Source organism: Meriones unguiculatus, chromosome 6 (genome assembly GCF_030254825.1).
Source record: "Meriones unguiculatus strain TT.TT164.6M chromosome 6, Bangor_MerUng_6.1, whole genome shotgun sequence".
In the NCBI taxonomy this organism is placed as follows: Eukaryota; Metazoa; Chordata; class Mammalia; order Rodentia; family Muridae; genus Meriones; species Meriones unguiculatus.
In genome coordinates this window covers 41,184,300-41,209,900 of record NC_083354.1, presented here as the reverse complement: position 1 = coordinate 41,209,900, position 25,601 = coordinate 41,184,300, and the positions used below count along the sequence as shown (strand labels likewise).

Here is a 25,601-nt window from a genome sequence, read left to right as displayed (position 1 = left end):
ACCCTTTCTAGGCAATGATTGTTTTCATTTTTGGTTTTGGTTTGTTTTGAAGGCATGGTACCCCATGTACCATGTACCCCAGGCTACCTCCCAACCCTATCTATATAACCAAGGATATCCCTGAAGTTCTGATCCTCCTGGCTCCACCTCCAGAAAACTGGGATTACAGATCTGAGCCTTGTTTATGGGGTGCTGGGGATAGAAGCTAGAGTTTCATGTGTGCTAGCCAAGTGCTCCACCAACTGAGCTACCTTGGAAGCCCTTTTCTGGGCCTTGAGGGCAAGAGTCCCCTTCTGTTGGACAGTGCTGGATCTCCAACTCCCAGACCGTTCTTAGGTAATGGGACCCAGGGTCCTTCTCCCAACCATGTGGTTTTCCCCAAATTCTCATGTGGTTCCTAGACCTTGCCTTTCTTGAATGAAACACAGGAAGCCACACATAGCTCCCTCTTCTTTTCTTTTTTTTTTTTTCCTTTTTTTTTTTTTCTGGTCCAGTCCTGAATGAACCATCAGCCAAACTCTGGCCTTTTGGTCCATCTGTCCATCTGCCCATGCCAGCAGTCCAGTCTCTGGTGCCCAGTCACATGACTGTTTCCCATTCTTCCTGCAGCAATGGCGGTGGCCGTGTAGACCCCCCAGAGGCCTCCTCATCCAGGCCTGAGCAGGAGCCATTGAGGAACCCATCGTCCTTGGGAACCGCTATGGCAACTGGTAGGGTTTCATTCTCAGCGGCTGGAGCTCCTGGCTTGGCATGGCCAGGCAGCTGGGAGTGGCCGTTGGTGGTGGTGGCAGGCAGTAGGCGGGGGCTAAGGGGAAGGCTGAGTGCGGCACGGGGGCCTACATTGGTCACACTTGTGTGAGAGACCATTGGGCCGTAGCTGTAGCTGCTACTCCCGCTCCGAGCTTTGCTTTTGAAATCCAATGCCAGTGTCCAGCGGCCCCATGACTTCCTGATCTCCGCTTGCACCTTGGGGAAAAGAGACGGTGACGGCCAGGCACGCTCTTAACCCTCGGGCTGCATGTTTCTCCCGTTATCCTCCTTGCACTAAAGGACAGGAGACTAGAAAACTCCAAAGACATGTCAAATGACCCAACCCTCAGAACACGGTGTTTAACTGCTGGCAGCCGACACTGCCGGAATCCAAAAGCTCAAACGTCCCAAAGGTGGCTGAGCCCTCAAACTGAGTTCTCAAATACTCCTCCCTGAGGCTGAGGGACACTTTGCTATGTCACCCATGGAGGAGCCCACACATCCTAGTATATTCTGAGCCTGAATTATCTTTGAAGCCTTGTCTGTACGTCACAACGTGATCAGGAAGGTTCTTGGGGACCAAAGAAAGAGAGGGGGGGGGGCAGAAATGAGAGGGGGGGGGACAGGGCTTGAGGAGCCCCAGCCCCTCCCCTCCCCCGGCCTTCTCCTACCTTGGCCCTGTGCCTCCGGCTTCTTACCTCGCCATTGCAGAAACAGTATATGATGGCGACAAAAAATCCCTGTAGAGAGAGGCGCGTGCAGTCAGGACCGCATCTCCCCCACCCTGCTCCCCAGGACCTCGGGCGGCCACGCACCTGGAAGGAGTTGAAGAGCATCTCATAGTGCATCTGGATCTGCCACAGTGTCCCTGAGACCTCGGTGTACGGCAGGGCCATGAAGACGGTGTAGTGGACACCGAAGAGAGGCACGAGCACCAGCGTGGACCTGAGCAGCTTCCTGGACATCGGGGCGTGCAGGTCAGGCCGTGTTCTTCACCCCACAACACAGCACTTCATCCTCCCACCCCGACCAGGCCCAGGCTCCGGGAATGATGGAAGTGCAAGAGGCTCTGGCTACCGTGGCTTGGCAACCAAGTTCAGCCAGGACGGCCTCTGCCAGGAGGCAAAGTGTTATTGGGCTTCTTGGTCCCGACAGGTGTGCTCAAGCAGACCACAGTGCAGTTGCCTAGTCCTTGGGGCCTCTGAGCCTGCCACCATGCACTCACTCTCCCGTGACCCCATCCTTGGGTTTCTCCTGAGCCGATGTCTTACTGGAGCCAGCCTCTACCCATTTGTCCCTTTGATTCCCAGAATCTAGCTGTGTGAGGGTAGCTGTGTGTGTGTGTGTGTGTGTGTGTGTGAGTGTGTGTGTGTGTGTGCCCTAGCTCCAGTGCAAAGCTTGATACCAAGTGACAGAGTGTGACCCAGCACAGCTGGGCCAGTCAGGAGTGAGCTGGAAGTTAGCGGGGGCCACAGAGCCAGAGGCTCCTCTCACAAGCTCAGCTGTGGGACCTTGTCTTCTCCTGGGTACATGGTGCAGGCAGGCAAAAACCCTGAATCCACACCAACTCCCAAGAGCCAGCACTCACCGGTACTGCTGTCTCGTGTCACACCGGCCCGCGTTGGTCTCCCGAAGCTTAGTGGCAAGCACCCGGATAATGTTGATGAAGAGGATGAAGTTGAGCTGTGGGAGGGAGGCTGAGTTGGAAACTCTGTCCTAGTAGCATGGCACAGGATTTTTGGACCCATGGCCATGCCACGAGCCTCTGTCACTGCATCTCTAGGTGGCTGCCAGGACTGGAGTAGGATTCATCTGGTATTCAGGTCTTTGGGTTTCTGGTCCTGGGGGTCGAGGAAAGCCATCATAGATGCTCTTGCCAAGGGCTCATGCCCACACTGTCCCCAACCCTTGCTCACCACAACGGATGCCAGGATGGGCACCTGGATGATCCACTTCTTGTGCCCAGAGCTCAGGTCCCAGCACCTAAGGGAGGGTGAAGCCTTAGCCACCGGCCACATGGGCCCCAGCACTGGGCTGCTCTGACACGAGCTGCCAAGGACACAGCATGTGCATGTGTCCAGGCCTGAGGCACTCACAGGCCTCTTTGGAAGTCACCTCCTGTGACTCTGAGGTGGTTCCTGGCTAGAGGCTGATCAAGAACTCCTGAGGCTGGAGCCACTGTGCACGGAGTCTCCCCATGATTCGCAGGAGAGGGAACCGGAGCACTTCAAGCCCGTGTCAAGGTCCCTGCCCACCCCTGAACCCACACACTATGCCACCGCACCTACCCAGTGTTGGCCAACGTTGCTCTGACGCCAACCCACACAGCCACGAAGACAGCCGGCAGACCTGTGTGCACGGGGGACGGTGTAAGAGTTGTGCACTTTGCCCCAAAGCCCAGGACCTTTCTCTGCTCACTGCCCCCAGCCCTCACCTAAGGCACGCGGACTATTTAATGCCGCCTTAACCGCCCGAGGTGCCAGCCCTCAGGACTCAGTGCAGCTCTCTGCCCTGTTTCAATTCCTTGCATCCTGTGAGTACCTGTGCATGCCTACTGGGTAAGTGCCAAAATACCGTGGTATCAACAGCTGGGTGAGAGCCAGGGACTAGTATTTTTCTGTTCTAAAACTCCCTTTCCACACCTGGCTTGAAAGGTCCTAGCTCTCATGGATGAGGGTAGATAGAGTGACGTTCGTCATTCCGGCCTGAGCAGAGGTCACAGGCAAACCTCAGGGTCCTGACACATGGTAGTCTCCCTGCTTTATCCCAGCCTGGCGGATCCTTGGAGGGAAAGATGTCACCTGGGTTTGTGGTAAGGGTGTGACATTCCCAGATCATAAGGTTCCGTGTACTCCCTAATCCCCATGTTTCCAGCCCACCCAGACACCACCCACTAGCCCAGGAGCTTGTGTTAGTTCCTGGATTCAGGCCCAGATCTGCCTGATTCTGGGACTTCCATGTGAGGTCAGGGGTAGGGCATGTGCCAAGAGCCAAGGAGGCTGTGGAGACCAGAGCTTTCTAGGTGCTGAGCCCAGGAGCCTAGCCACTTGGCCCACCCCTCCACATTCTGGCAGCTTTCCCCAGGACCCAGCCAAGCTCTGGAGCTGCCAGCAATAATGGACAATTATCAGTAACTAGATCCCAGGGCCCCGAGGGGGCTGGTAGGATTGCAGCTTCTCAAGAATCCACTGCAGAAGCTAAATGGTATGAGCTGCTGGGCCTGTGGCTCTGGAACTCACCTCCTGGTAACAGATGTGAGCCCCTCCCACAGGACTCTGGGTAGTAGGAGGGTCCTGACTGCCACCCTCCAGCCCAGGCTAACTAGTGACTGAAGATCTCCCTCTGGTCCCAAGCTTAACCTCATCTCAACCCCAGTAATTATCGCCCTAAGTGAGTTGAAATGCCAGGTTAAGCCAACAGTACTGGGTGAACCCTGCCCAAAGCCAAGTTGAGTGCCCTAAACCTGGAGTGGGGTCAAGGTCACATCAGGGTGGGCAGGCCTCCAGCCTGCTAAAAACAAGTGGGGCAGGACATCTAGAGCCAGAGCGCCTGACTCTCGGGCTTGCCTTCACCCTCCCCACCACACTGGTCTCCGTACCCCAGCCAAAGATGGTGAAGCCCCACAGGTACTTCTTCTCTGAGAAAAAGGCCATGAAGATGAGGCTGTGCAAGTACAGCCCCTCCACCAGAATCCAGTAGTAGTTGGTGGCCAGAAAGTAAAGGAAGAAGGTCACGGCCACACGGCATCCAGCCTAGGAGACCAATCACAGTATCACAGTTAGGCAAAAGGCAGAGCCTTCATCCCTACAGGCAAGGTCCGGTCTGCATTAGAGGGAGAAGGGAGACCTTACTCTGGGCTACTGGGCTGGGATTGGTGCAGCAAGCTGCGTTGGGACCTGGTGCGGGGGTGGGGTGTAAGCAGCAGGGGCAAGGTGGTGAGGAGGAGAGGTTGGGACACTCCACTGTGGCGGCCACTGAGCTGTTAGCAGTAAGACAGGACCCTGTGAGACGGATTTGCTGGCCTGCAGCTGAAGGAGATAGCAAGCGGTGGGCAGGGCGAGGGCCGGGGAGGTGGGTGCGAGGGGCGGAGCCTGCAGGCGGGCGGCAGGGGGCACTCACGTAGCCTACGGCGGCCGCGGCGGGCGGAGGCGGCACCTGCGTGATGATATGCAACTCTTCCTCCGTGAGGCGCTCGGCCTCGTCCAGCGTGAAGCCAGAGTAGAGCACCGCGTCCTTGACGAAGATGCTCGCGGCGCGCAGCATAAACGACAGGAACATGTGCATGTGGATGTAGTTGCGCGTGCAGTGCAGGCGCCTGCGGGGCGTGCAACATCACCGCGGGTGAGGGGGACGCAGCGGTGGGCAGGAAGCTGGGCTGTGCGCCGTAGGTGGGGACATCACGCAGGGGGGATGGATGGAGTGAAGGGGGAAAAGGGAAGCTCGCATCCTGGACCCCTCCGGCCCCACCCTAGGCTTTGCCCCACACCTCGCCCTGCCCCCGACCCGACCCGCCTCTTGCCCCGCCCACCTAAAATAGGCTAGGATGAGCACAGCCACTGTGAGGGAGGCAAGGGACATGGAGTATCCCACGGTGTAGATCATGCCTAGGCGGTCAAACACCTCCTGCGCAGGTGAGAGACAGAAAACTGGGACTCAGGGCGGGCACTAAGGGCAGAGTGGACGACAAGTTAAGGTTGCTGGAGAGGTAAAGGCTGGGTACGTGTGGTCTTGGGGGTCAAGCCTGGGAGGGAGAAGGTCCACACCCGTTCTCGAGTCTCATTCGTCATGAACTTGAGGCACTCGCTGTAGTTGGCCCACGTCCGGTTGTGTCCGGGAACCACCTCCCAGCTGCCATTGCGGTCACAGCGTCTGTAGGCATGGCCTGTGGGGCCGTGGGACAGTCAGGGAGGGCAAAGGCGGTCCCGAGCCACTGAGGCCCTGAACTCCACTTCCTGGTGTCCCCGTGGTCCCCAGCCCATTCGGCTAGCCTCACCTTTGTGATTGAAGTCGTAAATGTAGTCGGGACAAGGGACTGCCACCACTTCACCTGGTGCCCCTAGTGGCCAGCAAACGATGTTGTCCCACTCCGGCAGGCAGGGGCGCCCTGTGTCCAAAGAAAACGCAGCGTAGAGGATAAGGAAGGAGAGTCAGATCCATAGTTAGGCCCGGGGACATGGACACACTTGTGGTTTGATTCCCACGGGGGTGGTGGGCCCTTGACCAGAAACTCCAGGTTGAGCATTCTGGAAAGACTATATTGAGCTCTTACTTCCTCTGGCTCCCTAAACTAACTGGCTTGAGAGAATTTACTTCAGCTACTGTGGTGGAAGTATCATGAGTCCCATTTCTCTGGAAAAGGCCAAGAGAAGTGTCGGACATGCTGAGGTTACAGGACACAGGCCTTGACCTCAAGGGCTTAGCTGGGCCTTTTTCTCTCTCTGCTCTTGGTCCCACCTTTCTAAGGATTAAAAACAAAATGAGATATTCTTTCACTCCGTAGACAGACCAGGCTGGCCTTGAACTCACAGGGATTCCTCTGCACTTTCCCCCAGAATTCTGGGGCTCAAGGCGTATGCCTCTACAACCAGCTCGAACGTTTTCTCAGATCTTTCCTCAGCTGGGAGGCTCCCTAGGTGACCCTTCCCTGGAGACCACAGAAGGAAGTCTGGCTCTCGGTGCCAGCTGTACTTCCGAAGCGCTGCTAACCTCACACAGGTGTCCCTCTCTCTGCGTTCCCATTTCCTCTTTGGGAAGTTGAATGATCAGCCTAGAGTTCTCCCATCTAGGACTGCATGGAAGACCCACCACCAGCCACTCAAGAGGCACGCCACCCTCTAAATCCAAGTGCTAATGTTCAGTTTGAAAGAACAAGGCTCTCACTTGGGAGCCCTGATAGCCACGCTAAGTGACCTCAGAGGGTCCCCAAGCCTCTAGTTCGCCCACATTCCGTCCCAGCTTACGGCCCCCTTCTACCCTGCTGCAGGACTGACCACAGGACTCTCTAACCTCCCTGGAAGGCAGCCTTGAGGGCTGGACCCACCCAGCTTGGTGAAAGGCTCTCTGTCCTGGGCGCCATGTTCCCAGCCCCACCCGGCCAGGCCCACAATTCCCTCTGGTCCCTGGGGAGCCACAGGGTGACCACAGGCTCCCAGATGTGGCCCCATCTGGAATCTGCTGCCCACCCTGCTGGCTCTAACTGGCCTTGTGGCCACAGCTTGGGCTGTGTTTGTCTCTCCTCACCTCCCTGAGGCAATGCTGTTTCTCCCACTCTCCTCTTCTCTCCTTGTCCCACTGTCTGTCTCCACCCCTCTGAGGCTGCCCTACTCTCATGCTATTTCTGTGGCTCTTCCCACTATGTGTCTTTCTGTGCCTCCTTTGACAAACCAGACTTTTGGTTTGAGCGTCTTGTTCCCTCTCTGACTCTCTGCATCTCTCCCCTACTGTCCTCTCTACCTCAGTGGGTCATGGGTTTCCTGTAGCTCTGGTTCCTCTTCTGGGGAGTGCTAGGCGAGTCTACTGTGCACATCTCCTTGTGCCCCAAGGCCACTCAATTCATCTCCCCCCTTCACAACCCTCCTCTCCCCGCCACCGCCCCTCATGCTGCCTCTTGGGCTGTCTGCTGGCCTGCTTTTCTGGGAAGGGAGCTGTAGTCTCTGACTTTCCATAGGAACTCACATGACTAGGACATGGTGGGGACAGGTGGATCGGAGCCTGGATAAATGACTGCCTAGGGAGGGGGAGGAGGCAGGGTAGACAGACATACCTCGGCGCCTGCTGCCAGTGGGCAACTCCTTGTTCTCTTTAGACTCAGGGTAGAACTTTCCCGATGCCTTCTCTTTCCTGGGCTTCCCTGACGTAGATGCTGGTGTCCAGCCCTTGTCTGATTCCATTATGTTGGCTGGAGAAATCAGGACAGTTCTAGCCATCAGCTGTGCTGTAACCTCAGCCCTGGCTTATCACCACTCCCCCGTTTTAGTGAGTTGACCCTACCAAGGATGCTGATACTCAGGCTGTTGGGACACCAGAGATGAAGGACAAGGAAGTGACTCAGAAACTGTAGCGTGTTTGCCAGGTGTCAGCAGAGGTTCAAAGGGGGTGAATGAAATGGGTCTGGGGCCAGCTAGAGTGAAGCGGAAAGACTGGCAACCCAGGAGCTGAAACCATGAAGGAGTGAATGGCCCACCAGAGGGCGCATGGCAAAAACTGGCAGAGATGGGTGGCAAGGTGATGGTATCAGGCTGTGCAGGTGAAGAGGCTGGTGACAAAGGGTGCACTGTGTTAGGAGTGGACAGATGCGCCCACCTGCCCCTCTGTCCTAGGACACTCTGGTCAGGGTTTGCGGCCTCTACGAGTGCCCTCCAAGACACCACCTGAGCTGGCTCCTGGCCTTTCTGCCTTGAAAAGACACTGGGGGCCTCAGTCCTTCTCACTATCTGACTTGTGTGACTTCAGCTATGGCCCAAGTCAGGGTACTTGGCCCGCCTACATCGGACCCTGTGGGAAGCTGAGTCCAGGCACTCAGGACTGGGATGAGAATGACTGTCAGTATTTTCCTGCCTTCACCCTCAGGGAGGGATTCCATGATGGATGAGAAGGGGTCAGAGAGGTACACAAAGCATGGGCTACACAACCAGGAAGAGGCCAGGTTTAGGACCAAATGAAGGGGCTTAGCTGTTCCTACTTGTCAGAGGTTGGTCTGATGTGTGCTACTAGCCCTTAAGATCTGGTTACACCTACCTTTGTTTTGTAAACCTGCCTAAGGCATATCTGATTGGTTGATTAAACAGCCTATACCTGGGCAGGGCAGAATGGGGTAGGCTAAGGTTCTCTGGGCTTTGGAGGACAGAGAGGATCATGGGAAACAGGCAGATGGGAAGAGAAGAAGGAGGATGCAATGAATGGTTAGCCTGGAAAAGAAACCACATGGGGCGGGGAGGAAGGACTCTAATAATGGTGTGAAAAGGCCCAGATGAAGAATAAAAGCAAGTATTTGTAAAATTATGGATGGAAGATAGGATGGTTAAGGAGGATGGCATTGGATGGGGGCTGGGAGATGGATGGTGAGGTGTTTCAGACATCGTAAGTAGGAATATCTGCCTGGCCCAAGGTAAATAAGGCAATTATAAAAATCGAACAGGTGTCAGTGTCTTATTACTTGTGATAGGGGGTTAGATAATACCGCCATGACAATCATAGGGCAAATAATAAATACTTTCTTTTTTATTTACAACACTGCCTGGTGATTGGCAGCCTCAGGTTGGGCCAGGATAGGTGGGACCCTGTATGCAGAGTGTGTCTTTAGGGATGTGAGCAAAGTCCACACGCTTCATAGAGAATCTGTCATCATCTGCTTGTATGTGCTGCTGCTGTCCCCCAGTAGCCTGAGAGCCAGCTCCAGAGAGAAAAAGCTGCTTTGGGACAGTAGCCAGGGTCTGGCCTCCTGTGCTGATGAGATCAGCCTGACCCTCAGAAGCCTGGATGAATGCTGGGGTAGCCCATACCTGCTTCCAGAGAATGGACTCGAGGGAGGGGACAGAGAGGGGTCAGAACTGTGAGACTAGATGGGAGCTACCTTCCTTCCCTGTGGCAAAGGTCCTTAGAGCTGCCGTGAGGGACCCTCCCTGTGCAGGCCAAACACCTTCTCTCCAGGCCGTAGGCTGGGTCACACAGCCACACCCCTTCCCCACCTACCCCCACCTAGTTCCAGGGACTCTAGTCCTATCCTGGAGTTCTCTGTCCAGAGCTCCCCATCATTTTAGAGACCTCCTCATCTTTCTAGACATGGCGTGGCTATCTTTTCTCTAATGCAGTTGGCCCAGCCTACCCTGTAAGGGCCCAGCACCCTCATCAAAGCTCCTGGCTTGCCTCACCCCGTCTAAATCCACTGGGACTATGTGCTTTGTCTGCCTTTACATTTCTGTCTGCAAAGGAGAGACCCCATATCTTTTAGCCAAACTGTCCAAAGGCTCCTCTGTCTGTCTGTCTGTCTCTCTCTCTCACACACACATACGGCCATGTCTGGGTCTGAGAGCTGGCAGTGGGCAGACAGCACCTTCCTGAATCCAGGAAGCTAAGGACCACTGAGCCTGCTGATTTCATCGTTGTCTGATCCATCTCATTTTAGGCCTTTACTTTGGCTGGGTCTCCCTTTGTTAAGAACACCTTAGGTTCCCAGGTTAACATTTTCAACCCCTGCACCCACCTGTCCCTGCTTCCCAGACTCCCCCTCCCCCACTGCTTATCACATGCTGACCTCATGCCCACCTCATCTCCCCACCCCCACCTGCTGTGTGCAGAATTTCCTTGAGCAGCTTGTCACACTGGGCCTGGGCACGGTGCAGCAGGAAAATCTGTTCCTCTTTGGTAAAGACATCGTCCGCGTCCACCTGCCAAGCCAAAGGTCAGAGTGTAGGCAGCACTTCCAGGTGGGGCAGCTGGTCCCCAAAGTCATCCAACCCCCCCAGGGATTTCCCCCTTTCCAGAGCTTAGCCCTGGGGCGGGAAGTCTACCACAGGGGAGCGTCTGCCTGACGGAGGGAGCTCCCTTTCAAAGTTCTGAGCCACAGCAACACAACGGCTGGGGCCTGGCCCTTGCAGGGAGGAGGAAAGAGTGGGGGCTGTCCCCCGTCTGTCCACCAGTAACCCGGCATCCACTGACGTTCTTTTTCTAGTCCACCCCCCTGCGGCACATGGGAAAGGATGGAATGTCCCAGGATGGAGCCTCACAGGATACTGGCTGCCTGCTGGGGACCTGGGGTTGGATCAGGAGTGTTGAACTCTGAGGAGACGAACCCAGCCTGAATTCCTTCAAGTCCCAAGGCCCCCCGGGGACCGTGGCAGTCACCATTTTCCATCCTGGCCCCAGCATTCAGTGAGTGCTTTCCCAGTAAGGGGTCAGAGCCTCACCCTTCCTGCTCAGGGCCAAGAAGAGAAGAGGGAGAGGGCGAACAACCGCTGGGCTATGCAGGACCCCCGCGAGCAGTCCTGGGAACCCTTCCTCCCACCCGAAGCCCCTGCACCCCGGCAGATGCTGTGGAGGAAACGTGTGACCCGGCACGGCCTTTGCTCCTACTGACCGCCCTGAGAATGTCCCCATTTTCCTCTTTCCACTCTGTTTTCCCACTGGCACCCAGCAGCAGCAACTTTAACCCAGGAAAAGGGGACAGTGTGAGGGTAACGGGAGTTTCTCTGAAAGCTGGGGCCAGCATCTTGCCTGACAAGCAGTCCCATCCCCACCCTGAGTATGACCCCTAAGGGATCACACCCCGGAATAGGGTGTGATGCTTTGGGACAGCCCAGGGCAGTCCTAGCCATGCATCCTCAAACCTCATGGTCCCCGGGACTCCGCTAGAAAGGCTACCTCTCCCTTAAGCTCCAGAGAACACAGCCTGATCTCCTTGAACAGGCAGCGCTGCCTTCCCCGTGCCTAGCCATGTAGGCGGGTCCCTTTAGTAAGGGTGGAGCCGAGAACTTGGAGGCCTGGAAGGAAGGAGGCGGGTCAGGGTAGGGGCGGGGCGGCGGGAGGGGGCGGGCGGCCCGGGTCAGGGAGCCCGGCTGCAGGGAGAAGTTAATTGACCGCGTCTCTTGGCGGCAGCAGCTCGCGCTTCCAGGCCAAGGAGTCTCCAATTGGCTCCGCCGAGCTCAAGTTTTGCTGCTTTTACTTAGCGGAGGAGCGCGAGCATCTCTGCGCGTGCGTGTGACTAGCTGCGCACACACGCTGTCTGGCCAGTGTGTGAACTTCTGTGTGCCCCCAGTTCCGTTAGTCCTCACGAAGGAACTGCCTTACCTATGCATTGCTCCGGAGGCTGATGTGTTTGTGAAGATGCGCGTGTACATGTTTGTGGGCGAAGAAGGACTGTCTGTGGGCTTCTGGGAGTGCTGGAGAACTGCTCCAGCATGCATGCCTATGTCTGCCTCTGCTCACCCTAACGCCTAGTGGTCCCAGGAAGGCTGAAGCGGATTCCCACGTGCTGGGGCTTCACAGCTCTAACTTCCCACTGTTCTGACCACATCTATGGCAGAGCTGTCTGGGGCAAGGTGATAAAGATCAGGGAGGACAAACTGGCTTGCTAAGATCCAGGGGCCTCCAAAGCTCTCCTTATGCCTGACGCTGGGGACCCGGCTCCTAAAGGGTCTGATTCTTACCTACCTCACCATCACAGTGTCTGCTCCCTGCTATTCATTCTGTCACTGCAGTTGGTATCTCCATCAATTACCACCCTCCCAACAATACATGGCCATGGCTGACAAGTACCATTCCTACCATGAGCACTGCCATAACTGGGCCAGAAACATTAACATCACTACTCCGATGAGGGCCATCACACCATCTCCAGAATGGCTGCCGCCACAATGTGCCTAGGTCATCACCAGCACCACCACAGGCAACATCAGCACCAGCACCCACATTACCACTACCCATACTATCATCCTGTCATTTCTCCCTCCCATGCCCATTCTTCCATGACTCCTTCCTTCTGCCCACCTTCGCCCCTCCCAAGACACATAATTCTCCTAGTTTGTGGAGTGCTCCTGAGTGACTGGCTGATGCACTGGCTTCCTAATGGCCTGCCTAGCCTCTGATGTGAGCAGGGAGTCTAAGCTGATGGCCTAGATTAGAGGTCAGCAGTCATGGGTTGAAAACTGCCCCGCTGACAGCCAGAGACCGGCCAACATGCCCACTCAGCGGCCTGGGATGGTGGCTAAGATTCCACCTGCACCCTTTTCCAGACTCTCGTCTCCTGGACGGGGGAGGCCATATGCTTCTAGCCTTCCTATATCCCCAAGGACAATGGCCTTGCCTCTGACCTCCCTGGGCATGAAGACGTACTTCTCTGTCATGCCAGTCAAGACAGAGCTGCCGAGCTGGAGAGATGGCTTAGTGGTTAAGAGCATTATCTGCTCTTCCAGAGGTCCTGAGTTCAATTCCCAGCAACCACATGGTGGCTCACAACCATCTATAATGCGATCATCCCTCTTGTGGCCTGCAGTTATCCATGCTGATAGAGCACTCATATACATTAAACAAACAAACAAATCAGAGCTGCCATGTGGCTCACAGGGAGCAAAGTACTTCTCCAAGGGGAAGAGGCAGTCCTCTGTCCAGGGCTTCCTCCTTGCCAGCCTCAGAACACAGCTCATCTAGAAAGCCCAGACACCCCTACTTTCTTTCCGACGGCTGTCAGGGACGAACCCCAGAGCCAGATCCCACCTCTGACACTGACTAGTATCTCTAGCAACAATGCTTAAGGCCAGTGCTTTCTAAGTCCTGTAAAATCATAGTAACAGTTATGGATTTAAATGAACTACTGCATCAGAAGGCCAGGCAGGGCAGGCTGAGCAATAACAGGACTAACCTACCACTCCCATCCCACCCCCAACCCCCTTGTCTCCAGGGGTCCACAGCAGGAGGTTGGGTTGCAGGACCCTGGAGAGAACCCAAGGCCAGGAACTGGCGGGTCCAGTGCTGGATGAGGCGTGCCCGGAAGCCCGTGAAATCGCACCACTAAAGGTCACAGCCAGACCCCCAAGTTTGTGGAGGTAGGTAAGATTACCAGTCCTTATCCTGGTCGAAGAGGGATAAGGGGAAAACTGCTGACAACTCTGACCAGCCAGACATTAGCTGTCTGCTGCCCCCTTTCCCCTCCCCAAGCCCTCACCTCCTCCCCCTATACGGGAGAGTGCAGTCTTCTTGGCAAAGCTCCAGACTATGAAGAACTCAGACCGGCATCTTTTTAGATCCAGAATCTGCACACCTTGGGTCTCAGGGGCGGGACTGAGGAACTCGGAATGGGGTCAGCGTCACTTTGTCCATACTCACCAGCTGTCCCGAACACTGTCTTCCACTGTATGGACTGGGGCTGACAGTCTCTCTGATTCATTTACCACAGTGACCCCCCTCTCACCGCTCCCTAGCAGCACACCATGGGGATTTCCCATGCACACACAAGCATGTTTAGAGCGTGTGAACCTGCAGGGGCTGATGTGACTCGACCTCGGCCCTGAGCTGGGAGGGCAGGCTGCAAACACAGAGACGGGTGTGTGAGTTCCAGGCGAGGTCCAGGCAGACAGGAGCTGAAACTGGCGTGTTACTTACAAACCCAGACCTTGTTGACTGGGTCATAGAGGGTGTGCTGCCAGGAGACCGGGTGCACTTCGTCATCCCCGAGTTCAGAAGCTCAGGCGGGGTGTCAATCACATGATCTTCCAGCCCTCTGCTGCCTGAGGTTTCCAGTGGACACCATCACTGCCTGCCTGAGCTGCCCTGTTTCTTTCTGTTCAGCTCCGGGGGAGACTGATGGCGGAGACAGCGCAGTCCACACCGGCGCCCCAATGAAGGCCCCTCCTCTTCACTTCCTCCCCTCCCTGCCAGATTCTACAGGTTTGTGGCTGTGACATGTCAGGATTCTACCCCTTCAGACAAAACTGGAGGAGGTGAAGGAGTGCCTTTTCCAGTTCTGACACTTCTGCATCTGTGCAAGCGGCTTCTATTACAGAATATTTTATTAGCAGGATGCTCTTGGGTCACATCAGCCACTCGTTTCTCAGGGTCAGCCTGGTCCCCTAAGGGACAGCGTGCTTTGCTTCCTTGCCTGCCACTAAGAAGGCAGCTCTATTTGGTGTTCACCATGGATGTTCCTGTCCCACAAGACTTCTTTGTCTGATGCCACTCATGTCAACCTCATCTTCTACGACACACCGTTTTTACAAAAGGGGAGACTGAGGCCTAGAGAATGGTTAGAAGGAGAGGGCCAGGAGTGGGGCTAAGGCAAAGGAAATGCCCAGCTGCACGGATGGTGGGGCACCAGCCACCTTTGCTGCATGAAGCAGGCATCTACAGAGGGAGTTGATTCGGTGGTGAACGTGCCCATCGAGACAACAGTGTGAGGCTGGGGTGTGGCCGGCCCCTCTAACTGGACAGGGGACAGCTGCGCCATGGTGTTAAGCAAGGATGTGAATGGCTCCGGCAAAGTGAAAAAGAAATACTTGGCTCTCAGGAGATGCCCTTGTGACCTTCTGGCCTTCCTGCACCCCTTCTCCAGGTCCTACTCCTGGGACCCATGCTGGCACCTCTCGTTGACCCATGTTGGCTGGCTGGAGACTGCTCTCTTGTCCCTTGCTGCCCTCTGTCCATCTGGCTGGCCACAGCAGGCTGGGACGGGCTCCTCATCCTGCCCAGCCACCACTGACAAGTGCTGACTTTTCCTCCCCCTTGCCAGGCCTTCCTGAACAGGCTGCCTGTGTTTGGGGCTGGGAGGGGTTGGGGGGGGAGGCACTGTGACGCCTCTCATCCCAGCCAGCCAGCCAGCCAGCCAGCCAGCGTGGCCGCCTTTGGGGCAGGCGGTGGGATAGAGCCTGGGATGGCAGAGTTGGCTGCTAGGACAGGGTGGATCTTCACGGCAGCCTCTACCTGGGCCAGGCAGGAGGACCAAGGCCTAGAAGGATGGGATGGCCTGGTGCTCAGCATGGGTAAAAGGCTACCAGAGCTGGGGTTCTAAAGGGCTTGGGACGTCTCCAGTGTCGGGGAACCTGAGCAAACTCTGCCTCTCCTAGTCATTTTAAAGATGATTTCAAAGATGATTTCAAGTTCTGCAAAAACCCCACCGTACCTTTTATTTTTCCTGGGGCTCTCTGAAATAGCTCCCTTCCTGATGTGGTAGCTGGACCAGGGAGTGTCCCCAGAAGGCCCACAACAGGAATCTGGGGGAGGCTGCTTGACGCCTCATTAAAACATTCCGAAGAAAACCCAAGTTCCCGGGAGGGCCTGTGCCCCCCTCCACTGCTCTGTCCTCAGGCAGTTCTGGGAGTTGGGGGGTAGGGGAGGAGGATGTGTTTAAGGGCAGGTGATATAAAAAGCTTCAGCAAATCAATATGTGCAAGATAAATAACCCATAGAAAGATGGGTAATGGCTCTGAGCAAGCTCTCTGAGCAGATAGACCAGAAACAAATCTCAAGCCTGAAAATCGTTGGCGAGGGTAAATTAAAATGACAGGAGCCACCATTCCTCACCTATCGAAATGCTAAGGCGAAACAAAAGGGCCCCTGGTCACATCCTGTGAAACAGAGCCGAGCAGGGAGAGGGCCCTGCGGTCAGTCCTGGTGAGTATAAACCAGCACAGCTTTTTAGAAGGCAATTTGGCCATGCCTATTAAAATAAAAAATGTGCATGTTCTTAGACCCAGCAAAGACAAATTCTAGAAATATCCTACCGGGAAACGGTCACGTGGTAAACCAAGAGGGCATTTCAAGGAGCTTCTCTGCCACCATCTGGAACTTCTCTCACATTCACACACTCCAGCGCACACACGCGCGTGCGTGCAAGTGCGCAGACACACACACACAGAGGGAGAAAGAGAATGAGAGGATGAGAAAACTGGGGAGAAAGGGTCTGAATGTGCATTCCTCAGGAATGTTTAATGAGGTTCATACTTTGGAATACTATACAGGATTAAAAAGGACTCAGAGAGATGGCTCCGTGTTTAAAAGCACTGGCTGTTCTTCCGGGGACCCACGTTCAATTCCCTGTATCCATACGGTGGTTCCAGGGGATATGACGCCCTCTTCTGGCTTCCTCAGGTACCGCATGCATACAGTGCACAGACATACATACAGGCCAGACAAGTAAGCATACAATAAAATAACTTTGAAAAAAAGGATTTGGAGGCTAGAGAGATGGCTCTGATGTTAGAGCACAAACTTTTCTTGCAGGAGGACCCAAGTTCTGTTCCCAGCATCCACTTTAGGTGGCTTAAAACAGCCTCTAATCCCAGCTCTAAGGGATCTGACATGCTCTTCGGGCCTCCTCAAGCATTACATGTGTGCACAAAAGCCCCACTAGAATATACAAATACTTAAAAAAAAACCATAAAAATATGTTTTAAAAGATTTGTATTCACAAACATGAAGCTATACCTTTAGGTAGCACCATGCATGTGTCACATAAACCTATGGAAAAGCTCGATGGGCTTATTTAAAAACACAAGACACAAGCCAGAGAGATGGCTCAGTGGCTGAGAGCGCTGTCTGCTCTTCCAAAGGACCTGGGTTCAATTCCCAGCACCCACATGGCAGCTCACAACATAGTGTAAGCCCAATTCCAAGAGATCTGATACCTTCACACTAATGCACATAAAATAAAATTAATTAAATTATTAAAAAAACAAATAAAAACACAAGGCACAACATTCTTCTTGCTGTGCATACCAAAAGGCACCATTTGAAGCACGGGGAAAGAGACAGAGGCCCCTCCCCAGACTGTCGAAATGCCTTTCTCTAGAAAGGGGATGGGGATTCGACAGTGCCCACAGAAGGCTTCTGTGTCATTTGTATCACTTGAACTCCTGAACTAGGGGGATGTCTCAGTGGGGAAGGTCCTTACTGCTCACAAACTAGAGTTCAGGTTCCCAACCCCACATAAAGACAAACCAGAGAGTCCTCAGAAGCCCGAGCTGGCCTGGTGACCCTGTCTCGAGTGGAAGGTGAGAACAACAGCCTGCCGTCCGCAGATCTTCAGAGCCCCCCCCCGATATTCACACACATGCACACACACATACACAGAGACTAAAACAATCCAAAAACAATTATTAAAAATGTGCTCATTAGTGGTGAAATAAACAGCGTAAAAGGTAAAAATAGCAGAGGTTTCACTTTCTAAAGAAGAAAACCCAGAGTGACACATAGGGACCTCTTGTCCCGACTTTACTCCTGTCTCGCTTAGAGGGAAGAGTCTCCTGTAGAAATCTGAAGCCCTGGGTTCAGATGCTTCAACTCTATCCCACCTCTGCCAAACTCAGGACGTGAGCCTCAAGGTCATTTCCCAGTAAAGTGGAAAGGGTGGGATGAGCAAACCTACATGGCAGGTCCTCGCTCAGACTCTTGGTACAAGTTCGTTCTTATTTTTAAAAGCAAGAACCTCTGGGCAGGCAAGATAGCTTAGCAGGTAAAGTGCTTGCTGTCTGAGCCTGAAACCTGAATTCCATACCTGGAACCTACATGGCGGAAGGAAGGAACTGCCTCCTGCAAGCACGGCCAAGCACGCACAGACACATAATAAACATTAAAAAAAAAAAATCAGTACCTTCTGAGCTGCACCCCGGGAGCTGGCTGGAAGGCCTTGCCTGCACAGCCAGCATATTCTCTGCGGAGCCCTACCCTTGTCTCCCTCAAGGTCCCACCCCACACCCAGGCCTGCCTCTGTTGGAGGGTTCTCTAGGGAGTCCTTAGGATAAGGAATCTCAAAGGACAAGATCACCCTTTGCCTGCTCAAGCTGCGCGCCTATCCCCTCCTCTAAAGTTCCCTCCTCCCAGGCTGCTCTTCTTTGGGAAGAAGAAGAGGACGGATGGACCAGCTGAGTCCAGCTGTGGTCAGTGTTCCCCCAGTGGGATGCTCTTTGATCCCCCAACCAAGGTCATGGGAGAAGTGAGCCTGGTTAGATCTGGCTGAGCATGTAGCCTGTAAGTTTGGTGACGGCTGAGGTGGACAGGCTCTGTCCGGACCTTTACACATCTGGACAGAGCAGCAGCCCCTGCACTCAGGAGGTCAGACAGGGGCCAGGTGTTTGCTGACTCCAGCTGAGCCCACTGGGTGGTGGGTTGGCCGAACCCTCTCCCTTGGACTGCACGCCTTAGACCTGAAGCAAAAGATGGTTTGCTGCATTCCTGTGCCCTGGCAAGGTCCCTGCAGAGCCACACTCTCATCCGTCTTCCCGCCTTTAGACAGGGGCCCTTCTAAATCAGGAAAATTCTCTGCACATTCCTCAACTTCTTTACAGAGAACTGTGGAGCCCTCGCGACGCCATACCGCTGCACGCTATGAGGTGCAGGGGCTTGGCACTTGCTTGACATAAGATAGATAATGCTCAGAGTGATTGCGGATTTGGGTGAGTTTAAAAAAAAAATAAGAGGGAAAATACGTTTCTCAGGGGGTTGTTCGGAAGACTAAATTAGCTGACCTGCATAAAGTCCTTAGAATAATGGACTGGCAAACAGAAAACACAGACGTATTTGTTAAATACAAGTGGGCGTGCAAGGGACCCGTGTGTACACACATCGCGCACACACGCGCATATACAACTGTGCCTCCCTCAGAGTCATGTGCAGAGCCACAGCTCCTGGCACATGTGACCCTGAATACACGCAATCCTCCGGACCAACCCATCAGTCGGACTAGCCCATGCACATGCCCGCGTACACACAGAAGTCGCCAAGGGAAGCTCAGCAAATAGCACCTCCTGATCTGCAAGCTCGGGCCCTCTCAACTTGTTTCCTTGTGTACAAGTTCCCTTCTGGGGCAGTCTTCGGCTCTGGTTCTAGTCCTTCGTTGGACAAGAACTGTGAGGGTACAGGGTAAATGCTAGGGTCACAGAAGGAGAGTGTCACACTGCAAGGGTGTCTGGCAAATGTTTCTCCCATGCTCTCTTCTCACAGATGGGAAACTGAGGTGTGGAGAAAGACAGTCCAAGGTTACACAAACTGAAGGCTGAGCTGGAGGAGCCCCAGACCCCCTGTTGTCCTCCGATGTGAGGCTCTGTCCTGCAGAGGAAGCTGCCCGCTCTGCCTCCCTAGACCTGGGGTACGGGGGTAACAAGACCCAAATCAGGCACAGAAGCTGATTTGGGAATAGGTTGGACACTTGGGGTCGGACTGCTGTGGGATGTGAGGGGAGGAACCCCCCCCTCTCTGAGAAACGGCTCCCAGACCCTAGCCCAAGATGGGCTGTGATTTCCCTTAGTGTCTCCCGCTCCGTGTTTGTCTTCGCTGTTGACTCTTCCTGCTGGGGTCGGGAGCTCTCATTCTAACCCTTTGTCTCCCTCTTAGCCTCCTGCTCTCAGACCACGCACAGGGCCCCCAAAGATGAGCTCACGCGCCAGGAGACCCCACAGCACATATCTTTTGCAAGGTGTACTGTGGGGTCAGTGTCGTTCAGGGGACCTCCATACCACACCACAACCCCGTCCCTGGGCTAACACCTTCCACCTTGGGTAGAGCTGTCTCATTCCTGGGTAGAGCTGTCCCATTCGGACATTCATCTGTGTATGTGTGGGATCCCGAGAGCAGGAGAGGGATCTGAACCCTACCCTCGGTCTAAGTGATTTCTTCTTGCACACAGCTTTGAGCGCGGGGTTGCAAACAAAACTTGCGAGAGCGAGGCCCCCAACACAGCCCCTGAGACTCCAAACCCAGAGCCCGCCGAATCGCACTGTCACCACCGAAAGAGATACATACGACCAGAGCCGTGTGTGCTCACAGAGGCAGGGTGCAGGGCAACGCCAACCACAGATTTCCAGACCCAGGACCCCAAACCAAGTCTTCAGAAGTTGGGAAACTTCAGGCATCTGGAACCTACAGTAAGACACCCCAAAGAGGGCAGGCACCAGGGTTCCTGGTTCAGAGCGGGGTGGGGGGTCCCATCCCAAAGTTCAGACTATTGGGAGAACCCAAGACCTTGCGCCTACACTCGTCCCTGGACCCCAGAGCCAACTCCAGGACTCCTGTGTCGGAGTGTGGACCGAGAGGGACTTACCAGCGCGTATGCCGAGCTGAGCATTGGGCAGCAGAGCAGGAGCGCCAGGCCGGGTGCGATCCGGGCGGCCCCCATCGCCACCGCCTAGGGCCGCGTCCCTCGGGGCAGCCGCCGCCAGCCCTGGTGATGGTTGGAGGGTGCAGAGCTGCGTCAGGCCGGGCCGCCCCGCCCACGCCCCGGCCTAGGGGACCCCGGCGTCCGGGCGGCCCGAGGCCCCGGAGCCCGGCGCGGGGCCCATACGCCGAGGGCGAGCGAGAGAACGAACCGGCGCAAGGGAGAGAGGGAGGGCGGAGGGAGGGCGGCAGCCTGAGGCCGGGCGGGCGGCGGGCGGGCGCCGAGCGCTGCTGAGCGGCCTGTCTGCCTCGGAGCGGAGAAATCACATCCATATGGCTGGGCCCCCCGCCCCCGGCCCGCCCCCCGCTCCCCTCCCGCGCCGCCTTTTCTTTCTTTCTTTCTCTCCGTCTTTTTTTTTTTTTTTTTCTCTCCCCCCCTCTTTGGGGGAACTGGGAGCAGTGGCTTCGCTCCACGCCCAGTGGGGGAGGGGCGGGGGAGGGGTCGGGGTCGCGGTCTGCGGGGGGCGACCAGGCGGTTATTTTTAGCTCCGCGGCAGTGGGCAACAGGGGAGTCGGGGCGGGGCAGGGGGCGCGTTTTGAGTTGCTGGGGGCGTGCAGCTAAGGGATGCCACCCCGACTTTTGCAACGACCCCGAGCCTTTCGGGGCTCCGGTCGCCAGCTCCGGGCTCTCCAGCAGCACGGTGGCCCGGCTCCCCGGCTCAGCCTGGATCCCCATGCCCTTGGCGGCCACCTCCGGAACCCCCTGCCCGTCCTCCGAACCCGCTCCGCGTGCGCCCGAGCCGCACGAGCGCTTCTGCGGCCCCGATGCCGGGGGCTGCCTGTCTGCTCGTCGGTCGGTTTTAGCCAGGGCCCCCCCTCCTCCGGCCCCCCGCGCGCGCTCCCCGGCCTTGGCCTCTGCTACTCCAGCGGCCCCAAGCTCGGTTTCGGTCACTCCCTCGCTCCCCCCCTCCCCTCCTCTACGAAAACATTTGCAAGTTTCCAAAAAAGCCACCGAACTGAGCGGCAGCGGGGCTGGCGACTCCACAGGGCTCCGAGGAGGCGCCGCAGACCGACACGGAGACGGAGCGGCCGGGCCCTCCCCGGCCGGGCCCCCGGGTCGCCCCTGCCCCACTCCGGCCTCCGCGCCCCCGACCCTCCAGCCACCCCCGAGCCCCGACTTACTCCGAGCTCGCCGCCGCAGCCCCCGCCTTGCCATGAATGTCGGGCCCCCCCCGACAGCCTCCCCAAGCCAGCACTCCGTCCGCAGCCCCGGGGGCGCTTCATGGAGCTCTCGGGATGCCCCCCCTTGGCCTGCCCGGCCTTCAGAGCCCCCCGCCCGGCCGCTGCTCCGAGCCGCCGCCCGCCTCGCGCGTCCCTCGCCTCGGCGTCTGCCGCTCCCCTCCCCCCGCGGCCCGGAGCCTCTTCCCTCCCCCGCGCCCTCCCCGGGCCTCCTCCGCCCCTGCCCCCTCCGCTGCCTCCCGGGCGGGTGTGTGGAAGACGGAGCCGAGCCCGCTGCCCCCCAGCCCGGGACATCTCTCCAGAGACCCGGTCCGGGGTCCTTCTGCAGGAAGATGAGTGTTGGGGGCGGGGGGGGGGGGAGCGGAGTCTAGGGAGCTCGGACTTGGGGACCTGAGAACCGTGGCTGGGACGCTGTCCCTGCTTTTGCTTTATTCTCTCCGGAGACACACAGACCACCCACCGCCCCCAGATCTTCCTGCGCTGGCTGATGAGCAGGCGGGCTACGCGAGGGGAGCCGCTGGGGAGGCCGCCCAGCATTTCGCGCGCCTCTGGCCGCGGCGCTACCCGTGCACCCGCGGGGTTCCTGTTCTGGCTGTGTAGGGACCCTGGGGAAGCCGCTCCGCCGTCAGCTCCAGCCAGGCTACGCAGCCAACGCCCTCGCGTCCCGCCCCGCCCTTGCCTGGTCTTCCAGCCTCTGTCCCATCCCTAGTCCCGGGGTCTGGAGGATTCAAGACCCGCGTGGTGCGCCTGCTGCCTAGGGCTGGACCTTCGTTAACTCCCTGCTTAGAGGGGTCCCTTTCCAATCCGGGTATCTTAAGATGTCTACACCTCTTCAGCTACTTGCCAGCGCTTCCATCTAGGCCCAATTCGGGCGATTAGAGGCTACAAGATTTGGGGCTCAGCTAGGACACCCACTCTTGTAATTCACCTCCAAAGACTGTTGGCTGTCCTGGGACCCTCGACTTGGAGAAAGTGGGAGAGGAATCTGGGGTTTTGGAACTAGTAAGGGGACTAGTGTTTATGTACGCCGTGCTGGACGCTTGAGTTCTAGATCTTGGACTTCCGAGCCTACCACCTCATTGAACACCATGTGGGAAGCATCAGGCCGCAGAGAAGGAAGCCATTTTAAGTATGGTGACCTGAAAAACACCACCAGGTTAAATGGCTTGCTTACTTACCAATTGTGTGTCCAGATCGCTAGGACTCCCTGGGTATCTTGGTCTCAACTTTCTCATCTGCAAAATCGGGGAGATGTCCAGCTGACTCAAAGGTCCCCCTCCTCTGAGAGTTTGTGCCAAACACATGAGCTCCAGGGGATCTCCACAAGTATTCTATGCAAATGAGCTCAGAGTCGTCGTCCCCCCCCAAACCTGCTCTCCATCTCAGGGACAGCTCCCACCCCTCAGTGAGAACGGGTCCTCAGGTCCACATTGTCTTGCTCAAACATTTCTTCCACCATGCCCCTCCCTGTGCCCGCTACTCTTGGGTTGTTTGTCCTGATATTCAAAGACTTCTGTATCCCGCAAGATGAGACAGCAGGTACAGGCTGGGGGACTTTTGGCCTGCGCACCCCCTCTGTTTTTGCCGGGTTCTTGTCAGGATCACACTTTGGTATGGAGGACACTCCTCTTTGCTTGGGTCCTCACATCCTCCTCGGTAGCGCTGGATGTGAGTCTGGGTCTGTCTTGTGCGGTACTCCACGCGTACACACAGCCCTCCAAAATGTGCCAGGATGGAAGACCTACAGTACTATGCTTTGATGGTCTTTGTTATGTTTCTAAATGACTCAGATTTCATGTGATGGTGACCATTGCCCTTTCCCTTGGTGATACTTGGCAGAATCAAGAGTTGGAGAAGTCTAAGAGCTGATAGGGCAGAGTTCTTAGTTCTGGCAACAGAAAGCTCTCAGCTTGGAGAAAAATTAAGATCTTTGCACTTGAGCCGGGCATGGTGGCACACACGGTTAGTCCCAACGCTTGGCAGGCAGAAGCAAGTAGATCCCCGTGAGTGTGAGGCCAGCTTGATCTATCTAGCAAGCTACAGGCGGGAGCTACAGGGCGACACCCTGTTACAAAACAACAACAAAAACAAAACAAAAAATACAAAACCAACCAACCAAACAAACAAACAAAAACAAAAGAAAGAAAAGATGTGCCCTTGGGTGGACCGGGGTGGGCTGTGCAGTCAGTAGAGCGGTGTGGGGGTCTCTGGGTTCCTTAAGGGCACCTCCCTAGCTGTAACTCCTGGACCTCACTCCAGAGTTCCACACTCTGATCAGCTAACTCACCCCCAGGCCTCTGGTTAAATTGCCACCATGGGAATGGCGGGAGAATCACATATTAACCAGTACCACGCTGAGGTCGGATAGAGCCAGCCTTACCCTTTGACTGTCAGGCCCTACACTGCAGGGTCAGTTTCTGTTTAGTTTCAGATCCGTTTTCAGTGGAGCTGGGCAAAGCAAGGCTGGGCGTGGGGACTGGGTCTGTGCTTTCCTCTTTGATCCCAGCCCAGGCTTAGCAGGAGGAGATAAGGTGGTCATTGGAGCTCAGAACCAGAGCGGTGGCTAGGCTCTGGCTAGGCTTTGGCTCCTCTCTGCTCGTGTGGCAGCCACGGGCTGGCAGCCGTGTGCTGCCGCCACCCTCAGTAGGGCTCTAGCCAAGATACACAGACCCTGGGACCACTCTGGTCATCAGACTTGAGCTGTTCTTTCAGCTCTGTAGTCTGGCCTTACTTTCTCAGAAAACCCCTTGTCATCTGCCTGGAGGCTCTGTGGAACCACCAGCCACATCTGCTTCTGAGGACCCCCTCAGACCCCAAACTTCATCCCCAACCTAGCCCCAAAGTCACTTGCAAGCGAAGACTCCCAAAGTGCTCTGCCCCTACACTGAACCTGACCCCAGGCTAATCCTTTATCCCAGTCTGATTTACTACCCGTCAATGAACCCTGACCTCAGGCTGAGACTCCTCCCAGGTTTCAAACCCCAGACAGTTCTCTAGTTACAGGTCCCTTTGGAAAGTTTTTGAGTCAAGGGGCCAGTATAGAATAGGGTGGCCAGGCTGTAAGTGAAGCAAGGTGCCATTTTTACAGCCATTTCGGCGGCTCATAAACACTCCCCTACCCAGCTGAGTCACCGAAGGCTCCCACAGCAGCTGCCTGGGCAGCCCCTTCCTCTTGCAGCAGGGTCTGGTATTCTTACCTCCAGGAAGGTGGGGGGGGGGGCAAGAGGCCAGGAGGCTTTGTTTCAGTCAGGACACACTCCAGAGGCATCTGGAGCTATGGACTTCCTCTGACTGATGTCATAGTAGCAGGTGTCTTGCTGTCATGACACCGGGGCCATGAGGGCATGCCTTGTCTGCTCCAGGGCACAGCACAGGTACACAAAGGCTTGCTGCAGGGGCAACTCAGCCTTGTTTCTTTCTCCCAGCTGCACTCACCTCCTAGCTCGTTGAGTCCCGCTTACCTGGAATCCACAGGCCTTTCAAACGGGGCCTTAGGTTGAAGAGCAGACTCAGGTTGGCCATGGGGAAGCCATGGAACTCCAGAGAAGCTTCTCCAGCCCAGGCCTGAGCAAGACCACTGCTGGCGGGGACAGGAAACAGCCCAAGTCTCAGCTCTGGCTTGAAAAGAAAAATTAATTATTTTTTTACCAAACTCTGCACTGACTCAGGACTTTGTCCCAGACCCCAAGCCTGCCAGTGCTCTGATGTCCTGGGTTAGGCCCTCCCCTTAGCCCTCACGGGTCTGCCTTCTAGGCACCAGGCCAACTCAATCTCCAGTGAGCCTGTGCCTCAGTTGCTGTGCCTTGCCCTGCCAAGCCTCGCTATGACTAATCCCTCTTTTATCTCTCCTGGTCTCTGTCTAATCCTTCTGGCCTCTTCGACATCTCAGAAATCCAGTGCTGCTACCCGGTCTGAACACAGCATCTATAAGCAATTTTATTCAAGGTTTAAGCACCTTAAAAAAAAAATAGGGCCATGGGCTGGTTCATATTCATATCCCAGGAAGAAAAACCCGACGCCTGAGCTGGAGATGCAGC

At 55.9% G+C, this 25,601-nt stretch overlaps 1 protein-coding gene and 1 long non-coding RNA gene across 8 annotated transcripts; one reads left to right on the top strand and one right to left on the bottom strand.

Moving 5' to 3' along the window:
- Positions 1–409: 409 nt before the first annotated feature.
- Positions 410–25,202, bottom strand: Pth1r (parathyroid hormone 1 receptor). Of its 7 annotated transcripts, XM_021647930.2 has the most exons (16): positions 25,026–25,202; positions 22,743–22,799; positions 20,273–20,392; positions 10,034–10,136; positions 7,514–7,648; positions 5,744–5,854; positions 5,514–5,632; positions 5,279–5,373; positions 4,870–5,065; positions 4,349–4,502; positions 3,039–3,099; positions 2,667–2,733; positions 2,339–2,433; positions 1,566–1,707; positions 1,449–1,490; positions 410–966 (listed from the first exon to the last, which is right to left on the bottom strand). In XM_021647930.2, the coding sequence occupies exons 3-16, from the start codon at positions 20,345–20,347 to the stop codon at positions 580–582; spliced, it is 1,782 nt and encodes a 593-aa protein (XP_021503605.1). In that variant the 5' UTR covers positions 20,348–20,392; positions 22,743–22,799; positions 25,026–25,202; the 3' UTR covers positions 410–579. The 7 variants fall into 7 exon arrangements, with proteins under 7 accessions (XP_021503605.1, XP_021503607.1, XP_060241178.1 ...); XM_021647932.2 differs by lacking the exon at positions 20,273–20,392; XM_060385195.1 differs by lacking the exons at positions 20,273–20,392; positions 25,026–25,202 and adding an exon at positions 23,135–23,185.
- Positions 4,953–17,788, top strand: LOC132654647 (uncharacterized). The gene is made up of 3 exons (XR_009592305.1): positions 4,953–5,091; positions 13,145–13,289; positions 14,032–17,788. It is a non-coding gene; the product is annotated as an uncharacterized LOC132654647 (long non-coding RNA).
- Positions 25,203–25,601: the final 399 nt, after the last annotated feature.